The sequence below is a fragment of the Ambystoma mexicanum genome, chromosome 12 (assembly GCF_040938575.1).
Source record: "Ambystoma mexicanum isolate Mex_15411 chromosome 12, UKY_AmexF1_1, whole genome shotgun sequence".
Lineage (NCBI taxonomy): Eukaryota > Metazoa > Chordata > Amphibia > Caudata > Ambystomatidae > Ambystoma > Ambystoma mexicanum.
In genome coordinates, this window is record NC_090936.1 from 681,651,151 (window position 1) to 681,677,884 (window position 26,734).

Consider the following 26,734-nt stretch of genomic DNA (forward strand, 5'->3'; position numbering starts at 1 on the left):
TCTCCAAGATGGCCTGCTAGACCCTTCATGCTATACAGACCAAACCATCCCCTTCGTCAACTGCTCTCCAGACCTATGCAACCAGGTAGACATATGCTTGAAAACTGCAAACTTTAGAAACCAGAAATCCTTCAACCATTCATTCTCCGGTTCTGTGCCAACAATGTTCATCACTCTTCCATTCAAACTTCATCTTGCCCCTTCCCTCAACCTGCACTGGGAAAGAAAACAAACACCTTCCTTGTACAAGCAATTCCGTACAATTAAAACATGACACATCCTTTTCCTTATACTCCACAGCATTCTATATTTGTATCACCCTTAACAAGGGTTTGTAGAATATCTACTAGCGCACTCACATTGGCCGGTGAAATTTTACGAGGGGCAAGTCCTTGCTGGCTAGTATGAGGATGTTTGAAACATTTATTTTACATGTTTTGTTTGCAGTGAATGGTAAAAACGTTTCACTGTGCATTGCTGGTCTTTGGGTGGCAGCATTATACCAAATATGAAGTGTGCTTATGGTGACATGCACCATTTTACAGAAAGCAATGGTACATTTTGTGGCACCTGTCACCACAGGGTGAGTGCATTTCTCTTAGCTCTAGTATGTAAACTAAGGAACTCGCCCTGCAGGTCTAGTTCGATTTTTAAGAATTTGTGAGGCCTGCTTAATTTTTATTCCATAGTTACCATCAGGCTTTGAGTACATGGGATGATCCCAATGCTGGACACTTAAGTCCTTCAGATTGTAGTCTTAAGTTATAAAATCGTTTTAAAAAACAATTGAAAAAAATACAGATTTTCTAAATCAAACTGTCACCCCCCTGCCACACACTAGTGGGCGCAGGGAATAATAGGTTGACCAGGACCTGGAAGCAGCATCGGGGGAGAATGGGTACGTGTATTAGTGTGTGCGTGTTTGTGTTGTGTGTCCGTGTGTGTTTTGTTTAGGGCATGTCTTGGGTGAGGAGGGAGGGGTGGGGGCTGAGGGAGGAGATTTTGGGGGGGGGGGTGAAATCCCCCAATTTCACACAAATCCCACCAGTGAGGGTGGGGGTGGAGGTGGGGGGGGCAGTGGAGGGGATGCGAGGCAACGTCATCTTTTACGCTTTTTGTAGGCCACCTAATATCGGCAGAAAAAAACAGTCTTTTTGTTAGGCGACCTATAAAAAGCTAATATAAGACATAGAACTCAGATCATATAGCTCTGTACTTGTGTGCTCTTCAGCTTTCGGATGCTTCTCTTCTACGATGGCATGGCTCTAAGGGTTCAGATTTTGCTACACATGTGTTTTATAGGTTCTCACCATACAGTGTTTTCTTTACATCGCCAGTGAAGGCAATCCCCAAAAGGGAGTTAACCCCCCGTCTCCAACTTTCTTTGCCCTTAATATTCTGTTCTAAATTTATAAAGTTTACTCAGTACCACAGGAAGGTAGCCAGTGACTGTCACATTAATTTTCTTTTGCCATCACATCTGTGTACTTTCTTTCATTGGTTGCCCTTGCATGTATTTAATGTTCTCATTTCACATGTATATGTCACCTTTCTGTCACTGTGGGGCACTCATCTTGCTGGCTAACACCAGCCATCTTGTCTGTGAAGATCTATACCAAGTACCAAAATATAGACCACACGGTGCAAGAGCTATCGGCTTTGGGCACAGCAGGTCTGTGGATCACATGGTGGAATTTTCAGGGGATCTGCAGATGCTCTAGGTCAGTGGTCTGCAACCTGCATCTCTTCCGATATTTTGGATCCCTCACCATTGATTATGCTGTCTAGGGAAGACGGGAGTTGTAGTCCAGAACATCTGACGAAGGATGCCAGATCCGTGATCTCGCTGATAGCAGGACCTGACCCCTTCTGAAAGGGTGGGGGCGGTGGGGAGGGCTTCATGGTGGGTCTACTGGCTGAATAGCTGCTTGTCCGTTTTGTTGAACATCTTCATTGGACTGAAAGCATTTTACCTAAGAAATCCTGTATTCACTGGACAGCAGGACCATGGGCCTCATTCCGAGATTGCTGGTAGTGTAGGTGCCTTTCCCCGGCTTACTACGTGTGAGAGAAAATAAAATAACCACCCCTGTCGGAGAAGGAGGCACTGAGACCCGGCTGCAAGAGTTTAAAGGATGGTTTATTTCTCCAGCTAGGAAATAACCCAAAAAACCCCTACCAATCATTTGCATCATACTCGTATATATATCAATTAAAGTAACTCTAACAAAAAATACTAAATGGACCCGATTGGCCAGGCGGTGTGGTGCTGTAGGTGTGGGTGGTATCTCTTCCTTCTGGTTGGCTGAGTGGCTGACGAGATGACGGAAGTCAAATATCTTGTGCTCCACGCAGGTCAGCGTCCGGTCACTGTGGTCACTACCTAAGCTAATATGTTGAATTCGAAAAACACTAAATAACAAATTATCTAAAACATTTTATGCTACTTTTCATATTTCTACACAAGTTACACATAATAATTATTGTCAGTACAATTGGGTCATTCGTGGCTTTAATTAGAGGTCTTGAACTTTATTGTGCATGTAAAAAGAATCAAGCTGTGTTTCACATATCTCCTAAACTTCAAACCTATTAGTATGAGAAAAAACATATATTGTAGTAAAATGCTTAAGGCTAGTAGTGGGTGTGTTGGGTGGGTTTCGCAGCACAGGCGAGGGTCTGGCACTTGAAAGAAATACTTTACAGGGAGCGCAGGGTCAAGATGGCAATAAATTGTTCTAAATGGGGGTGGGTGGCTTGCACGTTTATGGGGGCGAACGAGCAGAAAGTGCTTAGCTTATCCTGGTTCACATGCTGTTTCTCATGCTAGCAGTGATCTCAGAGGAAGAAAACTGTATCATATTGGTTGTTGCAACTTTCTCTGGCTTCTGCGTGAGAATGGGAGCGCAGAGCTTTCCTTCGCAGGGGGAGTGCAAGGGTGGGGGCCAGCCAGCTGCCTGCGCGCCTTGTGTGTGTGTGTGTTTCTGTCCTTGGCTGCTGCGGTGGAAGGGGAGCTGAGCATTGCTGTACTATCCAGTGAGGCCTGTTTACCCAAGATGGAGTCGAAAGGGGGCACAAAAGATGGATGCCCCATGTCCTGCTCAGTAGTCCCATCTATGTAGCAGTCAACCGTGGTTAACTTTACATAAGGGCAAGGGGCAATCCCACTACTGGAGGCACGTGGTCCAAGCCTTATACTGAGGAGTGTATGGCGTGAAGGGGCTTGGGGGCCCCTCACTCCCATACAGTAGTCATGGCGCTATTTGCGCCATGACTGCCACCATTAGCGGGTCCGGCACCGGTGTAGTTCAATGGGGACTTACCGGTCTAGTCCGACCCTGGCGGGACCGGTAAGTCCCCATTGAACATGCCATTCCCCATTCCCATTTGAGCCCCCGTAGGGCTCAATGCGAACGGGGAGGGCGCTAATAACGCCCTGGTCCCTTAGCAGGACCGTAAGGGACGTGTGGTCTGACCACACCTTCCTTATGGTCCCCGCCAAGGGACCTCGGAATAGGGCGGTAGGGGATTACCGGCACCGGTCTCCTTACCGGTGCCCAGTATCCCTTACCGCCCTACTCGTAATGAGGCCCCATGTCTGTATACAGCTGTTTTTCACTAATATTTTTTTTAAATGCATGCTTTATTTTGAGTATGCTAGTCATTGCAATAGATGTAGAAATATACAGATCATAGTTACCATTTGCATTTCATTGCCTTAAGGGGGTGAATGCAGTCATGCAGCACTTAACAGGCCGAATCGTCGCTAGGCTGCTTTCTGTTTGTCATTCTAACCTAGGAGACTTGATGAAGAAGCTTTACTCCAAGCCATTGAGTTTGTTGTAGTGATTTGTAAGAGGTACACAGACAAACTATTTAAACATCATTTTTTTAGGAGTATGGAGCTTGACTTCAGAGGAAATTGTACATGTTTTTCAAAATGGAATAACAGTTCTATTGGGAAAACGAGTATTTTCTCGGCCTCATTCAGGTGTTTGTTTTCCTCAATAATCTAATTAAATCACCTGTGATCTGAATGAATGTGACATTCAGGTGCTTCTCGTAACATAATACAAATATATTTGTCTTACATTTGTAGGGTTGTACTAACAAAACAGAGTTCAAAGTCCTTGTTTGGAAATGACATTACTCCTATTGTAATGGATGTGGAGTTTCATACCAAGAAGAGACTCAGATTTAAGGTAAGTGCTGCAATGATCAAATGTGCTTTTTTGTGTTTATAGTTTATTAAAACGTTAGCACTAGCTTACAGTATACAAAATAACAAACCATATAAAATAGGACGTCCACTCATAAATCTGTCCCAAAAGCACGCACAAGCTAGACCCTCTATTTGGTTTACAAACTTAAGTAGTAATTTTGCCGGTAAAGTGAGAGTGGCATGACAATCAATCAAAAGATGTTTGTGATTCAAGAGGCCCTACCTCCAAACATATGTTACAATTGCTGTTCTCCGATGTAATACCTCGTATGGGAGCCCCATCTAAGGAGCGTCGCTAGTAAATTAAAATGAAACTCATGAAAATGTGGCAAAAGGAGGCATCAGGAAATGTAACCAAAAACATAGGTAATATATTGTTCGGCCTCTTTAGTATTCCATATTACAAGTATAGTTTCTACTTGGAAATGAGATCCTGGTCAGTGCTCCATTCTGTGCTTTTGATATTTTTTGTTTTATTCACTCTGGATTTTCCAATAGTGTCCATCTTTTGGAATCAATATCGGCAAGAAGATTCTCGCACTCTAGTACAAAAGTATTGAATGGTTGCAATAGTTTGTTGGCCATCACTAAGTTTTGGTCCACAAACAGAGAATCTTGTGGAGGATCACATTTTTTCCAATATGATTTCAGGCTCATCGTCCAGTTATCATGAGATTTCCAAGCACATGTCTTAGTGCTTTTTAAAGTAACGTTGATGTAACGTTAGTTGAATCACAGGAGCAGCCCTGAACACACATCAACAGGCCGCAATCCTGCACTAAATTCTTTCAAAAACTCAGTAGTGTACTTCCTCTTCTCAACACTGAGTAGCAGTCAAATGGGAAAGCTCTGCCTGTCATAACTGGCAGCTAAAATACTAATGCTGCCCAGAGAATCCCTTCTCTGTTTCTCTGCCATGGTGCACCAGCTTCTGCAGCCTTCTCAACTCCCACTGTATCACACTTGAACCTTCTCCTGAGGTCTTTTCCTTCCCCAATGTTTCTCTCGTCTGCCCTCAAGTTTCCCCTTCTTCGCACAATGTGTCTTTTTCAGTGCCTCCAGTTAGTCTTATTTGCTTCAGTTTGTCTTGCCCCATTTTTACAGTGTGAACGCGGTCTGCCGTATGCATCTTTCTTGTTTTAACCAGTGTTTCTCATTCTTCTCCCCATCTCCAGAAGATATAATTCATTTCCACCTAACTTATTCTTATCCCTCCTGTATTGATTGCCGTCAGAGTACTTTTAATTTCCCATCGCTTCCGACTCCTGAGCATGTAGACCATAGGACCTTTAAACATCATGAGAAAGAAGTACCTGGCATTAACCTTGAGTGAATTCCTATCGCACATTAATGCAGCTGTGCTCCAAATTCTTGGCTTTTTAAAAACAATCTTCTTAAATTTAAAACATTTGTGTTTGAAATTCAATCAAAAAATATTCTGTTTAGATCCTGCATTATCGATGTACACTGTTCTATAAACCTTGGCCAAGCATTTCTCTCTCCCTGGAAATTCCTCAAAGCTATTTATTTGTTTAGATAATCTTGAATAAATATGTCCTTACTCATACAGAAGGTGCTGTAATTGGCAGTTAGCCTGTATAAAATCTCCATGCTCTCTTACTAGCATTGCAGTGTGAGAAGATAAACCCCAGATGTTCTTGAGATTCCTGCGGCTCTGAAAGAAAGACTCAACAAGTATATATACACAATACACACATGATTCAGCTCTCTTTGAACATTTGCCATACGTGAAGATATTTGGGTGCAAGGGGGTAACACCTCTCCTGAGTCATGGACTGGAAAGGCGAAACAACAGACAAAATGGTCTCCAAAGCAATGGAGACGCCCTTCCCCTGCAAATCTTTGTACTGTAAGAACAAGCAGTATTCCAAGAAATATAGTAAACATACCTCAATTTTAAATTAAGCCAATTTTCTATTCAATTACATCATTATCTATAAAAACATATTCATGAATAAATTGTGTCCCTCATTTTCGTGAAGTTCATCTTTTAATTTAATTATTTCCAAAGTAAAAAACCTCAAGCGTTTCAGGAGAGGCCTCCCTTCTTCAGGAGCTGCCTACAACATTAGTCAAAACATCAAATACTGTAATGGAGGAACATATATCAACCAAGTTAACAGAAATATTTCAAAATACCCATTTCCTCATATGGCTCTATGCTCACAAATGTTCCTCAATGGGCAATGAATAAAATGTCATGTTCACCAAGAAGTTTTCAAAAATAAGATTGTTTAAACAATAGACATTCTTTATGTAGTTACCATAATTATACACCAAATGCTCAGTAGAGCGGCATTTGAAACACATGAAGGACAAGCGTATAGCAAACAAACACCTCCTAGTGCTCAACTAAAACCCATTTAGAATCATATTCCACCAAGAGTGACCCAAAGTGATCAAAGTAACCTGACAATATCTTGAAGTGATGAAAACACTCCACTACAGTTTCAATCAACCAATCTATAAAAAACAGAAACAAGTCCAAGAATAGAGTCCACATTATATCACATCTATGATGAGAATCTAAGAACAAAATACCTGGTTTATTTATAATGATATGCCAATCTGTAATGAAAGAGAGCAAATCCTAGTGTAAAACAAAAGCGTTCAAGATTCAGAATAAGTAGGCGAAAAAGGGGCAGAAGCCAAAAGTACACTCGCTGCACTACCCCCTAGTGTCACTCGATGGGCAGGATGCCGTAACAGCATACTCACAGGAAACGTCCACACTGTATGCATATAGCAATGCTAGTAGTCACCTGATCGTGTCTACAACGGTACCAACACAGTCAGCTGTTAGAATATGCATAAAGCGGCACGTCATCACGTTGTAAGAAAACGTGTAGGATGTATTAGTAAGTAACCATAGAAGACGGGTTTACGGAAATTCAGTATATAATCTAAAGTCATAGGGCCTCATTCCGAGATTGGAGGTAATCGTGGTACTATTTGCGCCAGGACTTCCTCCAATAACGGTACCGAAACCGGTCTTGTTCAATGGGGACTTACTGGTGTAGTCTGAACTTTGCGGGGCCGGTAAGTCCCCATTGAAAAAACCATTCCCCATTCCCATTCGAGCCCCCATAGGGCTCAATGGGAATGGGGAAGTAGCTAATAACGGTACCGCAATTTGCAGTACCGTTATTGGCTCTGATTTCCCTTAACGGGACTTGTCCATAACACATGGTCAGACCAGGCGTTAAAGGAGGGACCCGCTAAGGGAACTCGTAGTAGGGCGGTAAGGCATTACCGGCACCGGTCTCCTTGCCGGTGCCCCGTATGCCTTACCACCGTACTCGCAATGAGGCCCATAGTCTGACTTTAGAGGATGAATCTACGTAATCTAAATGTGAAAGAAATGACAGCAAAATGTTTCCATTATCACTCCACATCACATGTTCAAAGCTAAAACATTGCCATGAAACATTAGCTCCACCAATCATTATGCAATTTATGAATGTATAATACAATCATCAATAAAAAGATGTCATAGTTATAAAATTATCTCACTTAACATCACCAAACTAGTATGTATAAAACCCAAAATCTGGCCAGATGTAATGAAAATTCTTGTAAATTACAAGATTAGCCATTGTATCCATTGGCATTGTCTTAAATGACAAAACAGAATTTTATAACATGAGAAAAAAGTTTCATAGATTTTGACAGACAGGTCATGATGAATCATTCTACAGCAGTACTTGGCATAATTTGTACATCCCTACAGAGGTCATTTTTTTTTAGAAGTGATGTATGAATGTCTTCCACAATCCATGGTTGTATAGAAAAGAAATGACAGTATCTTGCCTTCTTGGTCTACAAAGAATGGCTCCACTGAGCCATATTAGATGCTTTCCATGGTAGCAGAATGTTGCATCAGATAAAACAATTTTGAGAAAAGTGCTCATTCATATCCCTCAGAGTCAAGGTGTCAAGCTTGTCAATCCAGTGTGCTTTCCGTTGGCGCATCTGTTTCATCAAATCTCCATCTCTCATTGAAGCATGTACCACCTCCAGAATAATAAAACATAGCTGTGCCACATTATGTCAAAATGTTTGGCAACTGAGGATTTCTGATTGTGTTCCTAACATTTGATTTATGTTCGACCCACCGTTCACTCACCTTTCTGGTAGTTTGTCTAACATATAGTAGTCCACACGGGCATTTAATTGCGTCAATTACAGTGGGTGTAATACATGTGGCGTAATCGTGTAATTTGATCTTCCTTCCTGAATGTGGATGCAGGATGTGACTCCCTTTTATTATTCTATTACAGCTGCCACAATTTAAACACAGAAATGTGCTGTATTTTTTGTTAGCCCAAAAATGTTCCTCGCCTCATGTGATGGACTGTTGTGGAATAGAACATTCTCAATTGCGAACCACAGAACCCTGTGCCGTTTGGCAGAGACGGAAGCTTAACACTGCTGCTGGAAAACGTTTTCAAGCAATGGTGTTGAGATCTGTGCTGTGGCTCCAATTATTGCCCTGTATATACATTGATAAAACACTGTCAACACGTGGACTGAGTACAGAGGAATCCTGTTTTATGTCTATGTGGATCAGAGGTCTCTAGGGACGACCTCCTGGCCAATACAAAATGTCAGTGTGTGCAGATGTAGCACCTCAGCAGACCAGGAGAGCACAGGAAGTGTGCAAAGTGTACTGTGGGCTTCAGTTTAATGAGAATTCAGGGTGAGCGGCTCGTGATGGGTCCTCTCACCTGTTATATTCTTTGTGGGTCTTTATAATGTTTGCACTGCAATTGCTGTCTATTCATTTATGATTTAAATACTGGCCATTCAAAATGTATATAGTACTTAACCCTACATTTCAATGTATTTACAGCATGCAAAAACTGTGCTTAATGGAAAAAGGATGACTTTGTTATGCTCCATCATCCTCACCCTCTTACATGAAGGACCCCTTGTCTTTTTCAACTCATACCTCACACAATGGAAAGGTTCCCTCTGCACGCCAATGTGACAAAACTATCCCTCTGGAGAAACCAAATCTGGACCCTGATGAACTATGCAGTTATTGTGCAAAGATTCTTGTGCGGGTACACACTTCCATGAAGGCATTCAACAACACCCTCCAAATCAGATAAGAGACAACCCCACTGGACGTCTGGTCAGACCAGACATCCTTTGCAGGGCCCGTTGTTAGCATGCTCCCCATTCCCATTGAGCCCTATGGGGGCTCAAATGGGAATGGGGATTGTCCAGCTCCAAAGTCGGAATGTCCCGGTATTTCCCCATTCAGGGACCACAGACCCGGACCTATGTTTGGAGGCAGCCATGTCCTTATTAAGGGAATGGCTATCTCCAAACTCGTAATGAGGCCCAGAATGTCCTTATTCTTTTGAAATGTCGGTTGAAATCCAGATTGAATCTGGAGAAGGGAGATTCACCCAGGTTACAAGGAGAAACAGTTACTTCATCTTGAATATAACTGCTGATTTTGTTGCATCTGATTTGCCATATGTTACCTTATTGAGTTTGTTGTATGTACACGTGTGAGAAACATAATCCTTTTGTTAGAGTGCTTCCTTTAGTTTACTTTAGGGATGGAAATCCTTGTCAGGATAGGGATAGTGAGGTGTTTATCAAACCCTTGCTGAGTTTAATAAAATGGCATCTTTTGAAAAACCTTTACAAAGTTGTCCATCTCACATTTCTGACTCCTCACAACTCTCACTCCTGATGACACCACACTGATCTCTGACTGTTTGGCAACAATATTCCACTTGATGCTGAACTCCCTGACTGCCAGACTCTAATACCGTCCAATATCCATCTCTCGCTTATCTCTTTTCCCCCTGACCTGCCCGCTCTATCCTCCAAGGCCCCAACCTTCAGGTCTTTTTCAAATGCAACCTTTTTCATCACTTTATCACTCCTGCTTATGCTAAAACTATCCTACTTATCAGAGAACGCTATACTTTCCTCACCTACCAATCTGTCAAGACCATGACACTAACTCTGGCATTAATTTATCTTGACTACTGCATAAACCTGCTCCACTAAAACATCACACCTGAACAAATACACAACTTCGATTCATGTACCCTCTATTTGTCCAACTTCCCATTACCATTCCATGCTGGTTGGCTCTCTATAAAGACAATAATCCTTTTTCAGATCCTACTGCTTCTTTTCAAGTCCCTTCAGGGGCTTTCCCACCCACTCCTTAATCTGGCTAACCATCTCACTGCGGTGTCCTCCATGTAAACTCCACTCAACCCATCCTTAATCTCCGTTCCCCATCCATTCTGCACATTGCACCTCACCACTAGACCGCAGTGCCCTCAATGTCAAAAGCCACAGCACCCACTCCTTTTAAATCTGTGAACAAATATTCAATCTCCTAAACCTAGAAGGAGAACTCTTGATGAACCACCCCATCACTGTGCCTCCATCACTATCCTGCCCCTTACCTCCACTGCATTCAAGTTCTTGTACATATCCAGTCCAAGCATGCAGCTGTCTGTCCAGTGTTTTGTTTTTCCATTGGTTTATCTTTTGTTTTCCCCAACATCATCTTGTCCTTAACTCATTAGCATTCCTTCTTGTTTAGGGCACACACCTATTACAGGATTGCCCTGAATACTGTTGGTTCTGTTGTAGCGTTTTTGGTCGATACACATTGTTCCCCTTATAATTATGGACATACAAATCCATGAATGAAAATGTTACTCTTGTATTAATCTTCCATTATCCACGTTCATTAAGTCACCCTTATTTATCCCAGAATAGTTCCCCCATTACAGCCTGTACACCCCCTTTCACCTCAAAACTATTCCACTATTGCCTTCCTAGTTGAGTGCCTTCCCACTTTATCCCCAGCACATACCACCCAGCTTAGTAAATTTAAGTAGGAGCTTCTGAAAAATTATGAAGGGTGGTATTATTATAAGCTAGACAATAATATGCTTTCATCCATCACTCATCCAAATGTTTTGAGCAGAAAATAATTGTATTAAGTCGGTGTGCCAAAAGATATCTTCTGGATGCTATTACATCTTTTTAATGATAACCTTTGTTAAATGCATTGTGGTCCTGAGTATTTCTTACATATATTTGTTTTAGATGCAGCCCTTGTACATTCAGTAGTGTCTCAGGAAAAAGCTACCACTGCAAATAAGACTAGCCCCATCCGTCCTACACCTCAAGAAGGACATGAAAAATCTACTCTTCAAAGAATATATGTCAACTCAGCCCTACATCTGCCCCTCTGGTGTGCCCCCCTCTCACCCTTACCAATCGATGCTTCTTGGCTACCCCTGATCGCTACTTGTAACCCCTTGGTATATCCCTTGTGCACTGCACTGTGTTGCTTCCCATGCATAATCGGAAAACAGAGCCCATTGGCCACAGCATTACTGCAGAGCAGAGTTCTGGGGGACAATGTGAACAAGACGCACTACTGTGAGAATCATGAGCTGCCAGTGTCTATTCCACATGCTTTGGGGGACATAAACGAGGAGTTATCAAATCATGAGAAGTAGCTGGTTTTTGCTTGATGGGCAACTGAGCGGCAGTATATTTTTGTCTATTGCGCAATTGGACTGAAGACTGGTCCTGCCTGAGGTGTTTCATGCAGACTTCATAATGCATGAACACGTATAATCAACTGGAGATGCTTATGGAAACGCCCCCCCCCCCAATATCTCATTTCTAAAGTGTTGCCTGATTTATTTGGTTTAGATTTATGATCCCAACAGTCGAAGATTTGAAGTGCCGCTCCACATTGAATCCCCTTCCACAGAAGCCACTGACCCAGACTACGGCATCGAATTTAAGAATGAGCCTTTTTTCCATTTTCAAATAACCAGGCGAAGCACAGGAACAGTGTTGTGAGTACTGACCCTTTTGTCATGTCTGATGTTGTTGCCGTATTCCGTAAGATGTTACTTCTTGCAAAGATTGAGTAATTGCTGCGCTTTTTTATAAAGTTTATCTTGGAGGACTTTGGCGTAACTAATTGTAATTCTGCTTCACATGCCACTAATTTAAGGTGCCGATTAAAATCAAGAAACAGTAAAGAAACATGTGATACCTTCCTTGCATGAAAAATGGGGGCTAGTATTGCTGAACTAAAACTCTTGAATAACATGTGGCTTTTTCAACCTTTCCACTTCACCTGCTGCCACTTGATGCTAGCTGCTTAAAACCTGCAGGAATTTCAATGTCAAGGCACTGTACATGCAGAGACATTGCCCACACCATGCCTACACACCTGAGCTTATTCACCCCTTTCAAAGTAAATGGAAATGAGGAGATGGGTCCATGATGGCATCGCATAGATTGGCACCGGTGCTGATGTTCTTCGTGGAGTTCTGTATTGAATAATGTTGTAGTCTTATCCTTGCGCCAGCAAACTTCATGTCTGAACTGTGTACCTTACTATGATATTTTGTACACCCAACACACTTACATTTTCTGGTTCTAGGCAATAACTCAGTCTCCAGTAACAAAAATGGCTGCCAGAATAAACCATTTTGAGAAACTGAAGAGTGAGCATGTTCGGAAGAGAATGAGTCCTGCTGTAGGAGGCACGGCTGCAGGGGTGCAGGGAGGCCTGTGAGGTGATCAGTGTTTAAAATGAAAATGAGTGCCATGGCCCACCTTTTTTCTAGCAAGCCTCTGCTATGTTGAGGTGGCAACTTACTACCACCTGCTGACAATACACTCCCCACTTTGTCAACCTATTTGGGGGTGCAGCTGCAACTCCTGGCCGTTTGTGGGTGCCATGTGGAGCACCTATGGCAGTGGTTTGATTTACAAACGCGAATCACTCCTTATTTAATCCACATCATCCTTGTTGTCAATATCCTCTGATTCCATACTGGCAAGTAGAAGCAAAAGTGCTTTCTTCATGTAGTAGATTGATAGACCAATACAGGCAAATCATTACTGATTTGAATAACCTGTCTGTCAAACACCTGCGCAGAATTTTCTAAAGGTCGGCACTTAGCACAGGCACTCCTTTCCATGGACTTTCCCCTCTGGTGGTGCTTATGGCTTCTGTCAGCCCTGTTGTTGTCCTCTGTGTTGGGCACCTCTCTGTCCCACTAATGGAATTGGTGATTGTGGGCACGGGTCGCAGTCATGTCACTTCTGTCATCAGTAACCCAGTTGCGTCTTGCAAAAAAACATACCTGAATCCCCGGTGGGGGACGAACGTGGCCTCCAGCCGTGTCGAGGCTCGGAGCGGGGATGGCCCTGTTTCGAGCCTCCTCATTGGATGAGGGGCTGCGACGCCCCCCGCTGGGGCCAAAGGCATGTAATGTAGGGATTCCCGGCCGGGTAAAGCCCCGGCGAGGGCCATTCAGAATGGTCCTTTCATTCTGATTCACCCTCACCAGGTACTAATACAAGGTATGTTGTTAAAGCAGTACAGCAATCTTGGGAGTATAACCATTTTACACAGTGCCACCCTTTCCATCAGTGATGTTGGTAGCATTTTCCAGAATTTAATCGAATTCCCTATCCCTGCAGTGCCCTGCCTGTGTTGTAGATCAATGTTTCTTCTAGGTCATGGAAGATCTGGATGCCAAAGTACCCGAACAATTCCCCTTCCCACCGTATCCCCAATCTGGGAGGGTAGCTGTGTGACAGCCACAAAGACCTCACAACGGAAACAGCAAGGACTTTTCATTATTGATTCGGAAGCCTGACAGCAGCCGGAAGTTGCTCAATATCTCCAGTAACATTGGCATGTTGTCCTGCGGGTTCCCCATGTACAATAACAGATCATCAGCATATAGGGAGATTATACGATATCTCTGCCTCACTCATCTCCTTCCGGAGAAACTGTGCCAGCGGTTGTAGTGCCTTAGAGAACAAGAGTTTGGTGAGACCGGACAACCTTGTCGCGTCCCTCCACCCAGAGCCCATCGAAGTGACAGCCAGTCATTCGTTTTCACAATTGCCACCAGTCTTGTGTACAAAAGCCATAGCCACGGAAGGATGTTATCTCTGAACCCGTAAACTCCCAATGCTTTAAATAGGCAATCCCATTCCAGTAAATCAAAGGCCTACATCGCATCCAAAGATGCCAATGCCATTTCTCCTTAAGTGTTGTTTACCAAGTGTATCACATGGTGAAGGCGGTAAAGGTTCACTGATGTGTTACGTCCCCCTATGAATCGGCACTTTTTGGGCTGCGCCAATGTCGGAACCACCCCTGACAGTCTAATGGCCAGTATCTTTGCTAAAATCTTCGCATTGACATTTAATAACGAGGTGGGGAGGTAAGGTGCACAATCCCAGGAGTCTTTCTGTTCTTTCAATAAGGCCTCCCTTATCCAATCGGGAAGGACCCCTGTCTCAAAGGCCTCCTCATACACCGTTTTAAGTTGTGTAACTGAACCTGTAGGTCCTTTAAGACAAGGTAACACTCTACAGGGTGGATGGAGATGCGAAAATTACTCAAACATCAATAATAAAACCGACTCAGGGAGTTGACAAAGATGTTAGCTGTTTTAATAACAATTATCTAAAACAGGGAGTACAATGGACATCATCGGATGTCATGCAGTAAGATCCCAACATATTTCATAAAAAACACACTTGTATACTAAAAACTCGTGGAATATTCCACTCATTAGCAGCATGCAAGCAGGCACCGCAGGTGCTGGCGGGTCGGACTTGTCCATGCCTCCCCACCCAATTAGCCCATCATCTATCATCACTCAATAGTCTTTTGAACTTGGCCTTGCAAGTATCACTGCTCATGGGGAATAAAAGGGAGTGTGAGCATGGCTTTATCTTCTGGTCTCGGTGTAGCTTCCCCAAAGTCTATTTTCATTTGACCATGTGACTGGAGACCATGTTTTGAACTCCTTTGTTTTATTTAATACCATTTAATGAATACAACTTGGCACTCTTTGTCCTTCCGCCGCACCTTAATAGGAGCTCAGCTCTCGCCTTCTCGTTCATTGTATCTTTCCATGATAGATAACCAGTTTCTTGGCTGCCCCAATCCTTGACACTGGGCTAGGTAGACCTTCTTGATTCTCCTTCCATCTCCAGCCAGGCTTATTTTGCTGCCCCACATTTCAAGTCCTTCTATTCACAGGGTTTTCAGTTTGCTAAAGTACGATATGGAACTTCCAGATTCCTATCCATATATATAACTTGGCGGCAACACCTGCACTATTCACTACATATAGCCAGCCTTATGATTACTTTGCCTACTTGCGTTACTGCATCTGTACAATTATAAAACGATTTTTATTTTCTTCTGTGCTTTACATGTGCAATCTTCATTCCGCATATGAAAGTTTACTTGATTCTTACTTCGTCATCAGATTCCATATGGTCTATCCATCTTCTTTGTTATCATCTCCTTTAAGGCGTGTCACTTTGCTACATGTGACATCACCAGTCTCTTCTTTCATCCGCCTTCACGTGCTCTTCAGGGATCCTTCCCAAAAGGCTGTCAGCTTTTCGTGGATACATAAAGAATGGTTTTCCTAATGTATACTTTGCTTCGAAGGCTGCTCGTGTTGTAGGCATCATTACAGGTGTCGCCTTTGTCACTATTTCCAGTTCCCAACCAATAGGCAAGTTAGGGGCGGGACGTCCAGTAGAGGCTTTTGGCTCCTCCTCTACAGAACCAGCAGGTGCGCATACATGCAATAGAACTCTACAGGGAAACTGTCACTTCCGGGAGATCTACTCTTCTGCATGGCTCGTAATGTGCATCGTACATCAGATTCCTCAATTGATTTCTCCAGCCCTTCCCTGATATCCCCAGGCAAGACCAGCAGTTGGATCAAATCCAATAGTTTGTCTTCCTCTGCTACAGTATATGTCCCCTCACTTGTGTACAAAGCTTGATATAAAAGCCAGAATGCTGCATTGAGCCCCTCCTGCGGGCCAACCACCTCTCCCGAACCCTGCCTAATTTGCATGATAACATCCCAAGGCTGTTCCCAGTGAATTAACCAAACTAGCAACCGCCCGCCTTATCTCCCTCCCCATGAAGTCGGACATCCTGTCTCCTCCCATGAAAATTCGATACTCCCCTAACTGTTGCCTTAAATTTCTCCCACAAGGTCCCCACTGACCCCTCATTGCTCTTGAACAACCACACTATCTCTTCTTGTAGTGCTTCCCTGAGCACCACATCCTCCAGGGCCATAACTTGTAGGCACCATTATCATATCAGTGGCCTCTGCCACAACCTTTGCAGTCTTAACACCAAGGGGAGTGATCCGAGAGGACTCTCCCCATGTATTGAATATTGGAAAAGGAGTGGAAATCCTCTGACCCCACAAAGATATGGTCTAGGCGTGAGGGCTGTGCGCCACCAAAAAAAGAAATACCCTCTTTCTTGCCACTATTCTTCTCTCTACAGCTCCACGAAGTCCAGGTTCTCTACTACTCTCTGCAGTGATGCTACGTCCTACTCTTTTGATTGACCAGTATTTCCCGTACTGTCCAAGTCTGGATCCAGAAGGCAATTAAAATCCCCTGTTACGAACAGCCCATTCTCCTGGCCCCACCAGGTCTAGTACCGAGGGGAAATAGTCCTCGTCATCCACGATAGACACATAAGAATTGACCACACATATTTCCCTCCCCTCTAATGTACCTAAAAGCACCACTATCTTCCGGATCTCGTCAGTCAAGACCATGTCTACCTGGATGGGAAATCCCAACACCACCCAGTTCAAAGCCCCTCTAGCAGATGACTAATGGGTCATCCCCACATCCCCACCACTGCCCCCCTCTTTGTCTTCTTAGGGATTCCAAATCTTTCCACACCATATGTGTTTCCTGGAGCATGGCCAGTTGAATCCTGTGCCATATCAGGAATCCTCTCACTTGCTGACATTTATGTCACTTACCAAGCCCTCAGACATTACAGGTCCCAATCTTCAAGTTATCCCCTCACCCCTCATGTTGGCTCTGTTCTTCAAGCCCCCCCCATATCGTATCCATGCTGCCCTAAAGTTGTTGCCGTCATCTCAAAAAACTGACCCTCTCAAGAAAAACGCCTTTATCCCAACCGCTTGTGAGGCCGCCTCCCTCACATATAACCATCAGCCACTGGTGAACCATTCCAATGACCTTCAACAGTTGGGTGCTTTAAAAATGCAAATAAATAAATAAACACTATCCCTCCCCCCGCATTCCCCATCCTCTTGCCCCCCTCCCCATCTGCATTGACCCCATCCAATATTGAACACCCCTGCTGGTACCCCTTCACTAGTCCTCCCCCCTTTCTCCCCTTCCATTCATCCCCCTGTCCTCCCCATACCCCCAATCCCTCATCTACATGACCCCACAGCCATGCCACCCACTGTACTCCCTCATCCGGTGAACATATAACCATAGGTCTACCTCTCATGCTTGACTGATCTGACCACCTGGCTGTGCCTTGCAAAATCCTGCCCACCATCCCAATCAAGCACTTCCAGCAGGCACCCATCAGACAAACTTTCAGGTCCTTCAAGAGCTTCCCGGTGGAAACCCTCATGGAAGACCTTGCCAACCTCCACCTCACATGGAACTAACACCCCCAACCAAACGGCGACTCTCCACTGGAAGCACTCAACACCACTCTCTCAGCCTCCATTGACCGACATGTGCTTCTGAAACAATGCACCTGCAAACTGGAACTGTCAGCACCCTGATACACACAAGAACTCAACCTCAGAAAAAGAGTTATCAGGAAACAAGAGAAAACCTGGTGCCTCTCCAGGACCACATCCAACCTGGTGCTCCTCAAGGAACAACCTGCCGACAACTAATCAACACAGCCAAGGTCTTCTACTATCATAACACAATAGCAGAAGCCAACAACAAAAGCAGAGCCCTCTTCAAAGCGGTCAAGCACTGCATCAGTCTGCTGCCCGACCCTGCCATAACACACTCTGTCGAAAAATCAACAGCCATCAACACCTTCTTCATTAATAAATTCAGCAAGATTTGCCAGCGCATAGACACCAGTTCTGCATCCATAGACCCACCTCACAACCTTTCTCACTCGCAAAATCTCCACACCCTGGACAACATTCAAGCCACTCTCTAGAGAGGACCTGGTAGAAAACCTGGCTGCCCTCAAATCCACATCATATACAGACAACATCCTCCCAGCATCCATCCTCAAGACCCTCCCTACAGAAGCTCTCCTTCCCTACCTGGAGATCATCAACAGCTCCCTAACGCAAGGCACCTTCCCATCAACCCTAAAGACAGGACAAATCCTCCCTCTACTAAAGAAACCCACTGTTAACCCCGACACTCTTGGCTATTGCCCCATCACCCATCTTTCCTTCCTAGGTAAGATCGAGAAAAGCAGTGCCGTGCAACTGCAGATACACATCGACACCAACAATCTCCTTCACAACAACCAATGAAGGTTGTACTCCGGGACCCCCAACCGGCCCATAGAGTCGGGGTTTGCCCAGAAGCACTTTAAGACAAGATAGCAGCACCCTTGAGATGGATGGGAGTGCAGATTAATTCTCTAACACCAAATCAATAATGACAACTCAACGGTTTGGCAAAGGGAGTCCGTTTAATGACAAGTACAAAAAACGGGGAGGCTCATGAATATCAGCAGATGCGTGATCTTCTCTCTCGCTTCACAACTGCAACGAACTTGATATAAAACATAACATTTATACTGAAAACTCTTCATCATTGACATTTTAACTCTTAAACGTTGGCATGCAATTCTATTGGTTCAGGAAAGGTAACTTTAATATAGGTACTATATCAGTATATGGTAACAGAGTAAGGGGATTAGATAAACATTGTCAGGTGGGACATCTAAGCCCTACCTTCAAAATGGCTACTGTAGACGTCACTAAAAGTATGACGTCCCATTGGTTCTACTAACTATAGGACCCTAAATTACTTGGTCTATTGTGATTGGGTTGGCACCAACCCCACTCATACTTTTCCATTTTGCCTAGCAGCACGCAGAATGGTCGACCAAGTGAAAGGTGCTCCTTAGCTCCTCGGCTTTCCTCCAACTATTGTTACAATCAATAATCACTTTAGTGGCCATGTGTCAATCATTTCACTGTGGTTGGCCTTGAGACTGCATCTCCAGTCTGGAAAAGTTCTGATATCTTCGCCTGGCCTGCTGCCATGCATAGGTGTGAAAGTCTAGCTTCTTCTCGCTTGGCTGGTCACATGATTCAGACACCGTGAATTTGCCTCTTCTTCATGTAATTTTTGTATTTGATTTTCGTTTCACCCACCACCTGCCTTCAGTTTCTTATCTTGACCTTTCTGAAGCAGGATATCCTGTTCTTAGCTTCAATTAATTGTAGCTACTGTTCGTCTATTCTACTGATATGACCTTGGCTTTCTTGGCACGATTTGCCTCTGCTGAGTTTCATTTCTGCCGCTTATTCTCGATTTTGCCAAATATGAAACGCTCCTCGTGTGACCTTTAGTAACCTTTGGTTAATTCTGCTTCTTGTGCAAAGTGGAAGTATACTTATATAATGTGCTTCGTTTGAGGTAGATATGTATAGGTGGCGCTTGCCGCACTATCTTTCTACTAAGCATAGCAACCCGCTCGATTTTCTTAGCTTTCTTGCGGTTACAGGCATATGTACATACATAAACTGGTCGAATATCTTCATCCTGCTTACAGCTTAAGCTTCTTACATTTGACATTGTCTTTTCGCTTTAGGTTTACGATAACCCTTGTGCATGGAGTTTTCGTCTCTTTACGTAATTCTCTGGTCATCATTTCTTCTGTATGTGAGTCAGTCCGGGTTCTTGTGATGTCACCATTCGTCTTCCATTAGGACCTTTTTAGTTTCTTCGGGTCTGTACTCAGACAATCTTCATTTAATTTCTGTCATGATTCCTGCCCCTCATGTCCCCAGGCCTCCAAGATGTCCGGCTGGAGCCAGGCCACGATCACCTACATGGCCCTCAAGGGCCTCTCCATCCCTCCAAAGACCCACTTGGAGTCAGACTTGGCGCTTGCAGCACCAGACTCACTCACTCCCATAGGATAACATTGGGGATTAGACTTGTAGTGCATTGATGGGGACAAGATGGATGCCCCCACATATTTCGGTTCCCAGAACTGCATGTGCAGCCTAGTCTTTTGGGTTTGGTTCAGCCCAGAGACACCTGGGATACCCAGAGACTATTTAAGCCACGCGCAGGCTGAGAAACATGCTTTGTGTTTTCTGCACCTGCAGCGTGACACTCACCGTGTTCGGATCGGTCTCCAGTAGGCCTGCATCTTTCTTCTGCGCTCAGCTCCTGCAAGAACAAGAACACTGTTAGGAACAGCCTTACCTTGCAGCGCTTCTGCCCATCATTCATCGCTTCTTCTGTTCTGCGGGCATCTTCGGTGGTGTCATTCCCATCCCGGCACGCCGCTTCCTAAGGAAAAGGGAAAAGAACAGAAAAAAGGCATTAGTAAGCATTCAGCAAATCTTCGCTTATTTTTAAAGACTGTACGAGCTTCAAACACTTACCTGAATCCCAGCCACTCTGAGGGAACTCTGTCTCCGGAACTTCTCATCCATCTGCAAGAGGGAAAAGACACTCCATGTTAGCGTGGAAACATCTAGAGGCGCCGCATATCGTGCTTACTCACCGCATTTCTTCTTCATAACCGGCATCCACGCTGAAAACATCGCGGCACCTAAAAGACACAGAAAAAGAACTCAGTTAAATACAAATACGAAAGGGTCGCATCACGCATCGCGCTCTCACTCACCTTCAGCGCTACTCATCTCAGCAGCACGTTGCCATCCCCGGACGCCGGCCATTATCTAAGCAAGGAAAGGAACGAAGATAGAGAACTGTTCAAAAGACTCATTATACTTACCTGTTGGACTCTTGCCAGTGAAGTAACTAGCAGCAACGAGCCCGCATCAATCAACGCACCCCTGCGCTGAAAGCAGGACAGAGAGCTCACTTTCCAAGAAAAGAAGGTGAGCTGTGGATCAAAGGGAAGGGTTGGACCCCAGGGAAGAAGGGGTTCAAGCACACAGAGACAATAGGGAGTTAAACTCTACCAATCCTGTGTTTCAGGCCCAGTCTCCAGTCGAGTAGACTCCAGGGAAGGGTTTGAGGTCATAAGAGGTCAGAACAGGCTGAGTGACATCCCTGTGGATACCAGGTGAGCGTTACAATTTCATTTGTTGATATGGTTTTCTCAATGGGTACCTTACTGTCCATGATTTCCTTGGTATCGGTACTTCAATAGGCATTGTTCTTGTGATGGGTACTGGACAGAGCCCCATTGCGGCTCTCTGCTGGTTTATTTGCTCCTCATACGTCACAAATTTCGGCGTGAACGTTCCTGGTACTTCGAAATGGACGGTTACATATAGGTGGTTGACGATGCCCTCAGCATCCTTGACGATGGCCCCCCATGCCTCCTGTTTCTACTCGACCTCTCAGCGCTTTCTACACAGTAGACCACCAGGTGCTCACAGACACATTGCATCAGTGCATGGGGATCAGCGACCTTGTCTTACGCTGGTTCAAGTCCTACCTCGTCAACTGCCAGCAGTTTGTTCAGATGGTCTCCTCTCGATCGCCAATGCTACATGTCACCTGTGGAGTCCCACAACGTTCCAACCTCTTACCAGTTATCTTCAATCTATACATGGAGCAGCTTGGAGCCCTCCTAACCACACACAACATCCACAGCCACCAATACACCAAAGACACACAGCTATACCTCAAGATCGACTCCATCAAGGACAAACCTGCCTCTCGCTGATCCATTTTGGATGGCAAGTGCATACTTGGAGCTCAACCCCTCCAAGACCAAATTCCCACTCCTCGCCAACAACACTGAACACCTAGACATGCAGACCTGGGCATCAACCATGAACCCTGAGGCTTCACACTTGAGCTCGCCTCCGGTGCCAAGTCCCTCAGGTTCCACATCTACAAACACCTCTCCTTCAAGACACATATACCTAAGAAAACTCAGACAGCTTGGTATTAGCTCTCCCTCCTGCAGAAAGTCAAGCCCTTCCTTGCTCTGGCTTTAGTTCTGCCGGTTAATCACTGGTCCTATCCCACCTGGATGGGGGCCATGCCCTCCTCAAAGTCCTCCTGCCATCCTCTCTTGTGCCTCTGAGAAGGGTCCTATACATGGCTGCATACCCAATCAAGGGTCTAGGCAGATACAACCACATCACTGTGGCCCTCATCAACCTTCACTGGCTCCCACGGATATACGTGATTATTTCGTTTACAAAAATCATCGAATCCGAAAAAATCACGCACATTTCCAACACCAGACCATCCCCCCTCCCACCAACCCCTTAGTCCTTAATACTTCCATACCTACCCTGCGGTGCATAACTTAACTTTGCTCCTGGGCTCCTATGCCCGCCCTTTGACATGAGTTCTGCCTCCCCATTTAGAGATGTAACTTCCACGCTAGGTCCTTCTCTTTTTTCCTTCTTTTTAAAAAAAAATCTTTATTTGTCCCCCGCTTTCCTTTATGGATGCGAGGGCCACCCCCACCACCCACAAATTCTATTCATGTTGAATAAGGAGTATGGGAGACACCTCCACAACCCCTGCTCCCCTTATTCAACTTGTTCTCTTTTCTTTTTTTGTCTTACTGAACACTACATTTTCTGCTGCTCAGTATTTACTTTTCTGCATTTTCAGTGGAAGCCAGCTCCCACTGCATGCAAAAATCACCTTCAAGTCTTGCTGCATCACTTATAAGGCAGTCACCCTCAAGTCACCCAGCTACTTCATCGGGGAAGTCATCATCTCCAGCGGACACCGTACCACCAGAAGCTAGGACACATACAGATGTGAAATCCGCTACTGCAAAAAGGAAAAGACCAGAAAACAAGCCTTCTCTGCATGCGGTCAAAGACTATGGAACCTACTACATGTCAGTATCAAACTCACCCCCACACTCCTACAATTCAGAAAAGAACTCAAGAACCACCTCTTCCAGGAGTCTCTCCTCCTCAACAACTAGGCCATCACATTGCCCCTGCACCACCTGACTCACTAGATATGGTCCCCCCCTTCCCCGCCACCCTGTACAGCTGTACCCCTGCTCTGTGCACCTCTGTATCCTACCCCGTTGTATATTGAAGAGACTGCTAGATACGAGTGGACTTGCTGCCAAGACGATAAATTGGGTCAGATCCTTTGGAGGGCAGAAGATCCAGGGTACATTGGGGAGACGTGTCCTCTGAAGTGGAAACCATTATGTGTGACGTCCCTCAGGGAGCATGTTTGTCACCTCTGCTCTTCAACATTTATATAGTTCCTCTTTATAGAGAACTGGAAAAGTTGGGCTTTTTCTTTATGAATTATGCCGACAATTTGCAGCTGTCAATGGAGCTATCAGGAAACCATCAGGAAGATCAGTACAAATAAAATGAGGTCTATAGAGTTATAAAGAACTGGATGACTACAAACTGGTTATGTCTAAACGCCGGGAAAATGGAACTTATGATTTACAGGTCCAAGAAATCTAGAGAGACCTTACTTCCTACTTTTTCTAGCTTCTTGGTTGAGGACAGCCGCATAGAAGTGGTCGACAAGGTGAAGACTCTGGGTGCATACCTGAGGCCTCTCTGGACGCAGGGGCTCAAGTGGATGCTATTGAAAAGAATGCCCAATACTACTTTGAGTATTGAGACAAGTCGCCACACTAATTTCTAAAAATAACCGAGCCAAACTAGATAGGGCCGTTATTTTGCCACGCCTGGACTACTGCAATGCCCTGTTGGGGGGCCGGAGGGGGCTAGTAGAGAAGATATTCTCAGACTGCAGAAAATCCAGAACGCTTCTGTGCGTATAATCTATGGCATGAAAAGATATGAACCCACCTCCTCTGCCAGAAAGGAGTTACACTGGCTGCCTATATCAGCCTGGATCTCCTTTAAAATGCTGACTCTGTGTCACAAATGCATCCATGGGACAGCTCCTACCTACTTAAAGATAAGATCACTATATATCAGCCCATAAAGAATCTTCGCTCTACCTCCACCCAGCTTTTACAGGTGGCAAGGACTAAGAGAGCACGCTGAAATGGACGTTCCTCCCCAGTGCTTGTGTCAAAGGCATGGAACAATCTACCTCTGGGGCTCAGAGAAGAGACCAATCACTTTGCTTTCAGAAAGCTTTTGAAAACGAGACTTTTCATCTAATCTTCAGTCATCCTCACTGATCCTTTTCTGCTTGTGAAGGAGCACCTAGATGCCTTAGGGCTTTGGCGCTATAGAAATGTTATAACATAACATATCTGTTTTGCTGTTACCTTTGAAAGCACTTTGTTATGCCTCTGTACTGTTGTATACCTCTGTAAAGCACTTAGTTGCTTCTCGAAGCTAGGTCTGTGCTCAATAAATACAATAATAATAATAATCATATAACAACTTCCATATCCGGTCCTCCTCTACTACTCTCAGGTCATGGATCTTGGGTCACAGCTACCATCGCCACCATCATCATTTACTCACCTACTTGTGGCTCATAAGCTCACAGCCCTTAATGGCTCCGTATGTCCAGACTCAGATGAGCCACAGCTGGATTGCTTTACACCTCCAGGTGCCAGGTGAAATGTGGCCCATGCGTGATGGGCGCAATATGGCATTCAGCATAGCTGTACAGCTAAAGTCCCATGTTGGTGTTGAAACAATAGAGAAAGGGACCCTGTAGCGTACTGCAGGCATGAGGGTTAAGACCGTCAAGCCACACCTGGCACATCATAAATGATATCTTGTGTGGGATCATAAGCATAGCATTTACTTCAGAAGCTGTCAAATGCAAATCGACTGCTCAGTATAGGGAAACTATGAGCAATGTAAAATGTCTACTTTCTGCCTGGTCACTGTTGTATGCTGATACTTAGGCTTAGTTTAGAAGTGTGGAGAAATGGCTGCAAAAAGTTGCTAGCATTAATTGCATTAGTGTGCAGTCCTGCCTATGGAAAAGTTAGATATAATCAATCAGTTTTTGTTCTATGTTATGTTAAGTTCTCTTGCACTGTGCACCGTTGCCATTAGTATGGCCTCCGGGTCCTCTCATTGTTCTGTAAGAGATAGGGTATGGTAGGGTAGTTGGAGGAGAGGGGGTAGAATAGAAATTGTGCTTTTCTGTTAGTGCTTGTATAACCAGGAGGAACTTGAGTCTAGTGAGGGCCAGGTTTCTAGGTGTGTTTGGGTTGTGTGCAAGAGGTAATTGTGTCCAGATGGGCAGCGTCGTAGTGAATGGGTGTGCTCGTTTGCGGTATTTGATTTTCTGATGCATGGATGGGTTTTGTGTTTCGGTGGAGACTAGGCTGATTCAGAGGATCATTAGATGGTAAGTGTGGGGCATGGAAGCAGGATTTTAAAAGTTGGTGGTTTTTATTTTCGTCCCTGTTGTGCTGTTGGGACTTTTTGTGCTGGGCATTGGTGAAGAGCCATTTCAGTTATTTTCCGAAGGTGAGGAGGTTTTCTCTTGTCCTGATTTCCTTTGGCAAAAAAATGGTGCCTTCTGAGGAAGGGCCTTGGGTGGCTGGGACAGAGGGTAGAGAAATCTATATTCTGGCCCGCTGTTCCAGCCAGCTGATTGGCTGAGCTCCCTTCCCCGGCACATATCTATTATACTGCTGCAAGCACCACAGCTGCTTCCTGATTAAATTACAGATGGAACATTGCTTCCTTTTGCTGCTCTCATTCACATGTACATGAACATTGGGCCAAATCCAAGACTGTCATTCTTTATAAAAATCTGTCTTTACAAACATAATTGTCTCATGCTGCTTGCACTTGAATACCTGCTTGTTGGGTATTCAACCCTGCTCCCCCGATGCCCCTGCTTGACACCTAACTGCTGGTTGCTGGTGCCGCAGAAACGAGGGGTGCTGCATAGCCTGAAGCCCAAAATCCTTGATAGTGCCCATCGGAGTGGCCGGTGGAGGCATGTCATACCAGATCAGATCTTTCTGTGTAACCTGTCAAGCGCCCTTAGCACAACACTGAAGCTGTCATAAAATACTATTGTCAAGTGATCATGATGTGCTTGCCTAGTGTAGGGGTCAACAGACGGCGACTCTCTAAATATTTGGACTAAGACTTTCCATGATCCCTCACATGGCAATTCTGGCTTGGGCTGATGAAAGCTGTAGTTCAACTCATCTGGTGAGCTAAAGGTTGCAGATGTTTGGAGTAGTGCAATAACCAATTTCAGACTTTTGGGGTACTTGCCTTCTATAATGCAGTGGCATCTGGCTCCACTGAGTGAACAGAAAGATTTTTGACATTAAAAAAAAGTACTTCTCGAATGTTGTAGACTGTTATAATACAGCATTTTTGTGTGATTGGCCTCTCCTTTGCTCTTCCAAGATGTCCGTCCAAGCTGAGGACCTCAACACCACAGTTATGAATTTATGAACTTTCACATCAGCAAAGCATAAAACGGCGACCACATTCATAGGTTTAAAACTGTAATCCTGTTTTATAACCTATACATTCCCTTGCCCTAAATGAGTTACCCATGGAG

General features: G+C 44.6%; 1 protein-coding gene across 1 annotated transcript in view; it reads left to right on the top strand.

Moving 5' to 3' along the window:
• Nucleotides 1-26,734, top strand: part of LOC138513998 (lysosomal alpha-glucosidase-like) — a 1,078,298-nt gene that overhangs the window by 78,393 nt on the left and 973,171 nt on the right. The window contains exons 3-4 of the mRNA XM_069629222.1: nucleotides 4,100-4,202; nucleotides 11,957-12,105. Of these exons, the coding sequence (XP_069485323.1) occupies nucleotides 4,100-4,202; nucleotides 11,957-12,105 (252 nt within the window). The remainder of the gene's footprint in view (nucleotides 1-4,099; nucleotides 4,203-11,956; nucleotides 12,106-26,734) is intronic.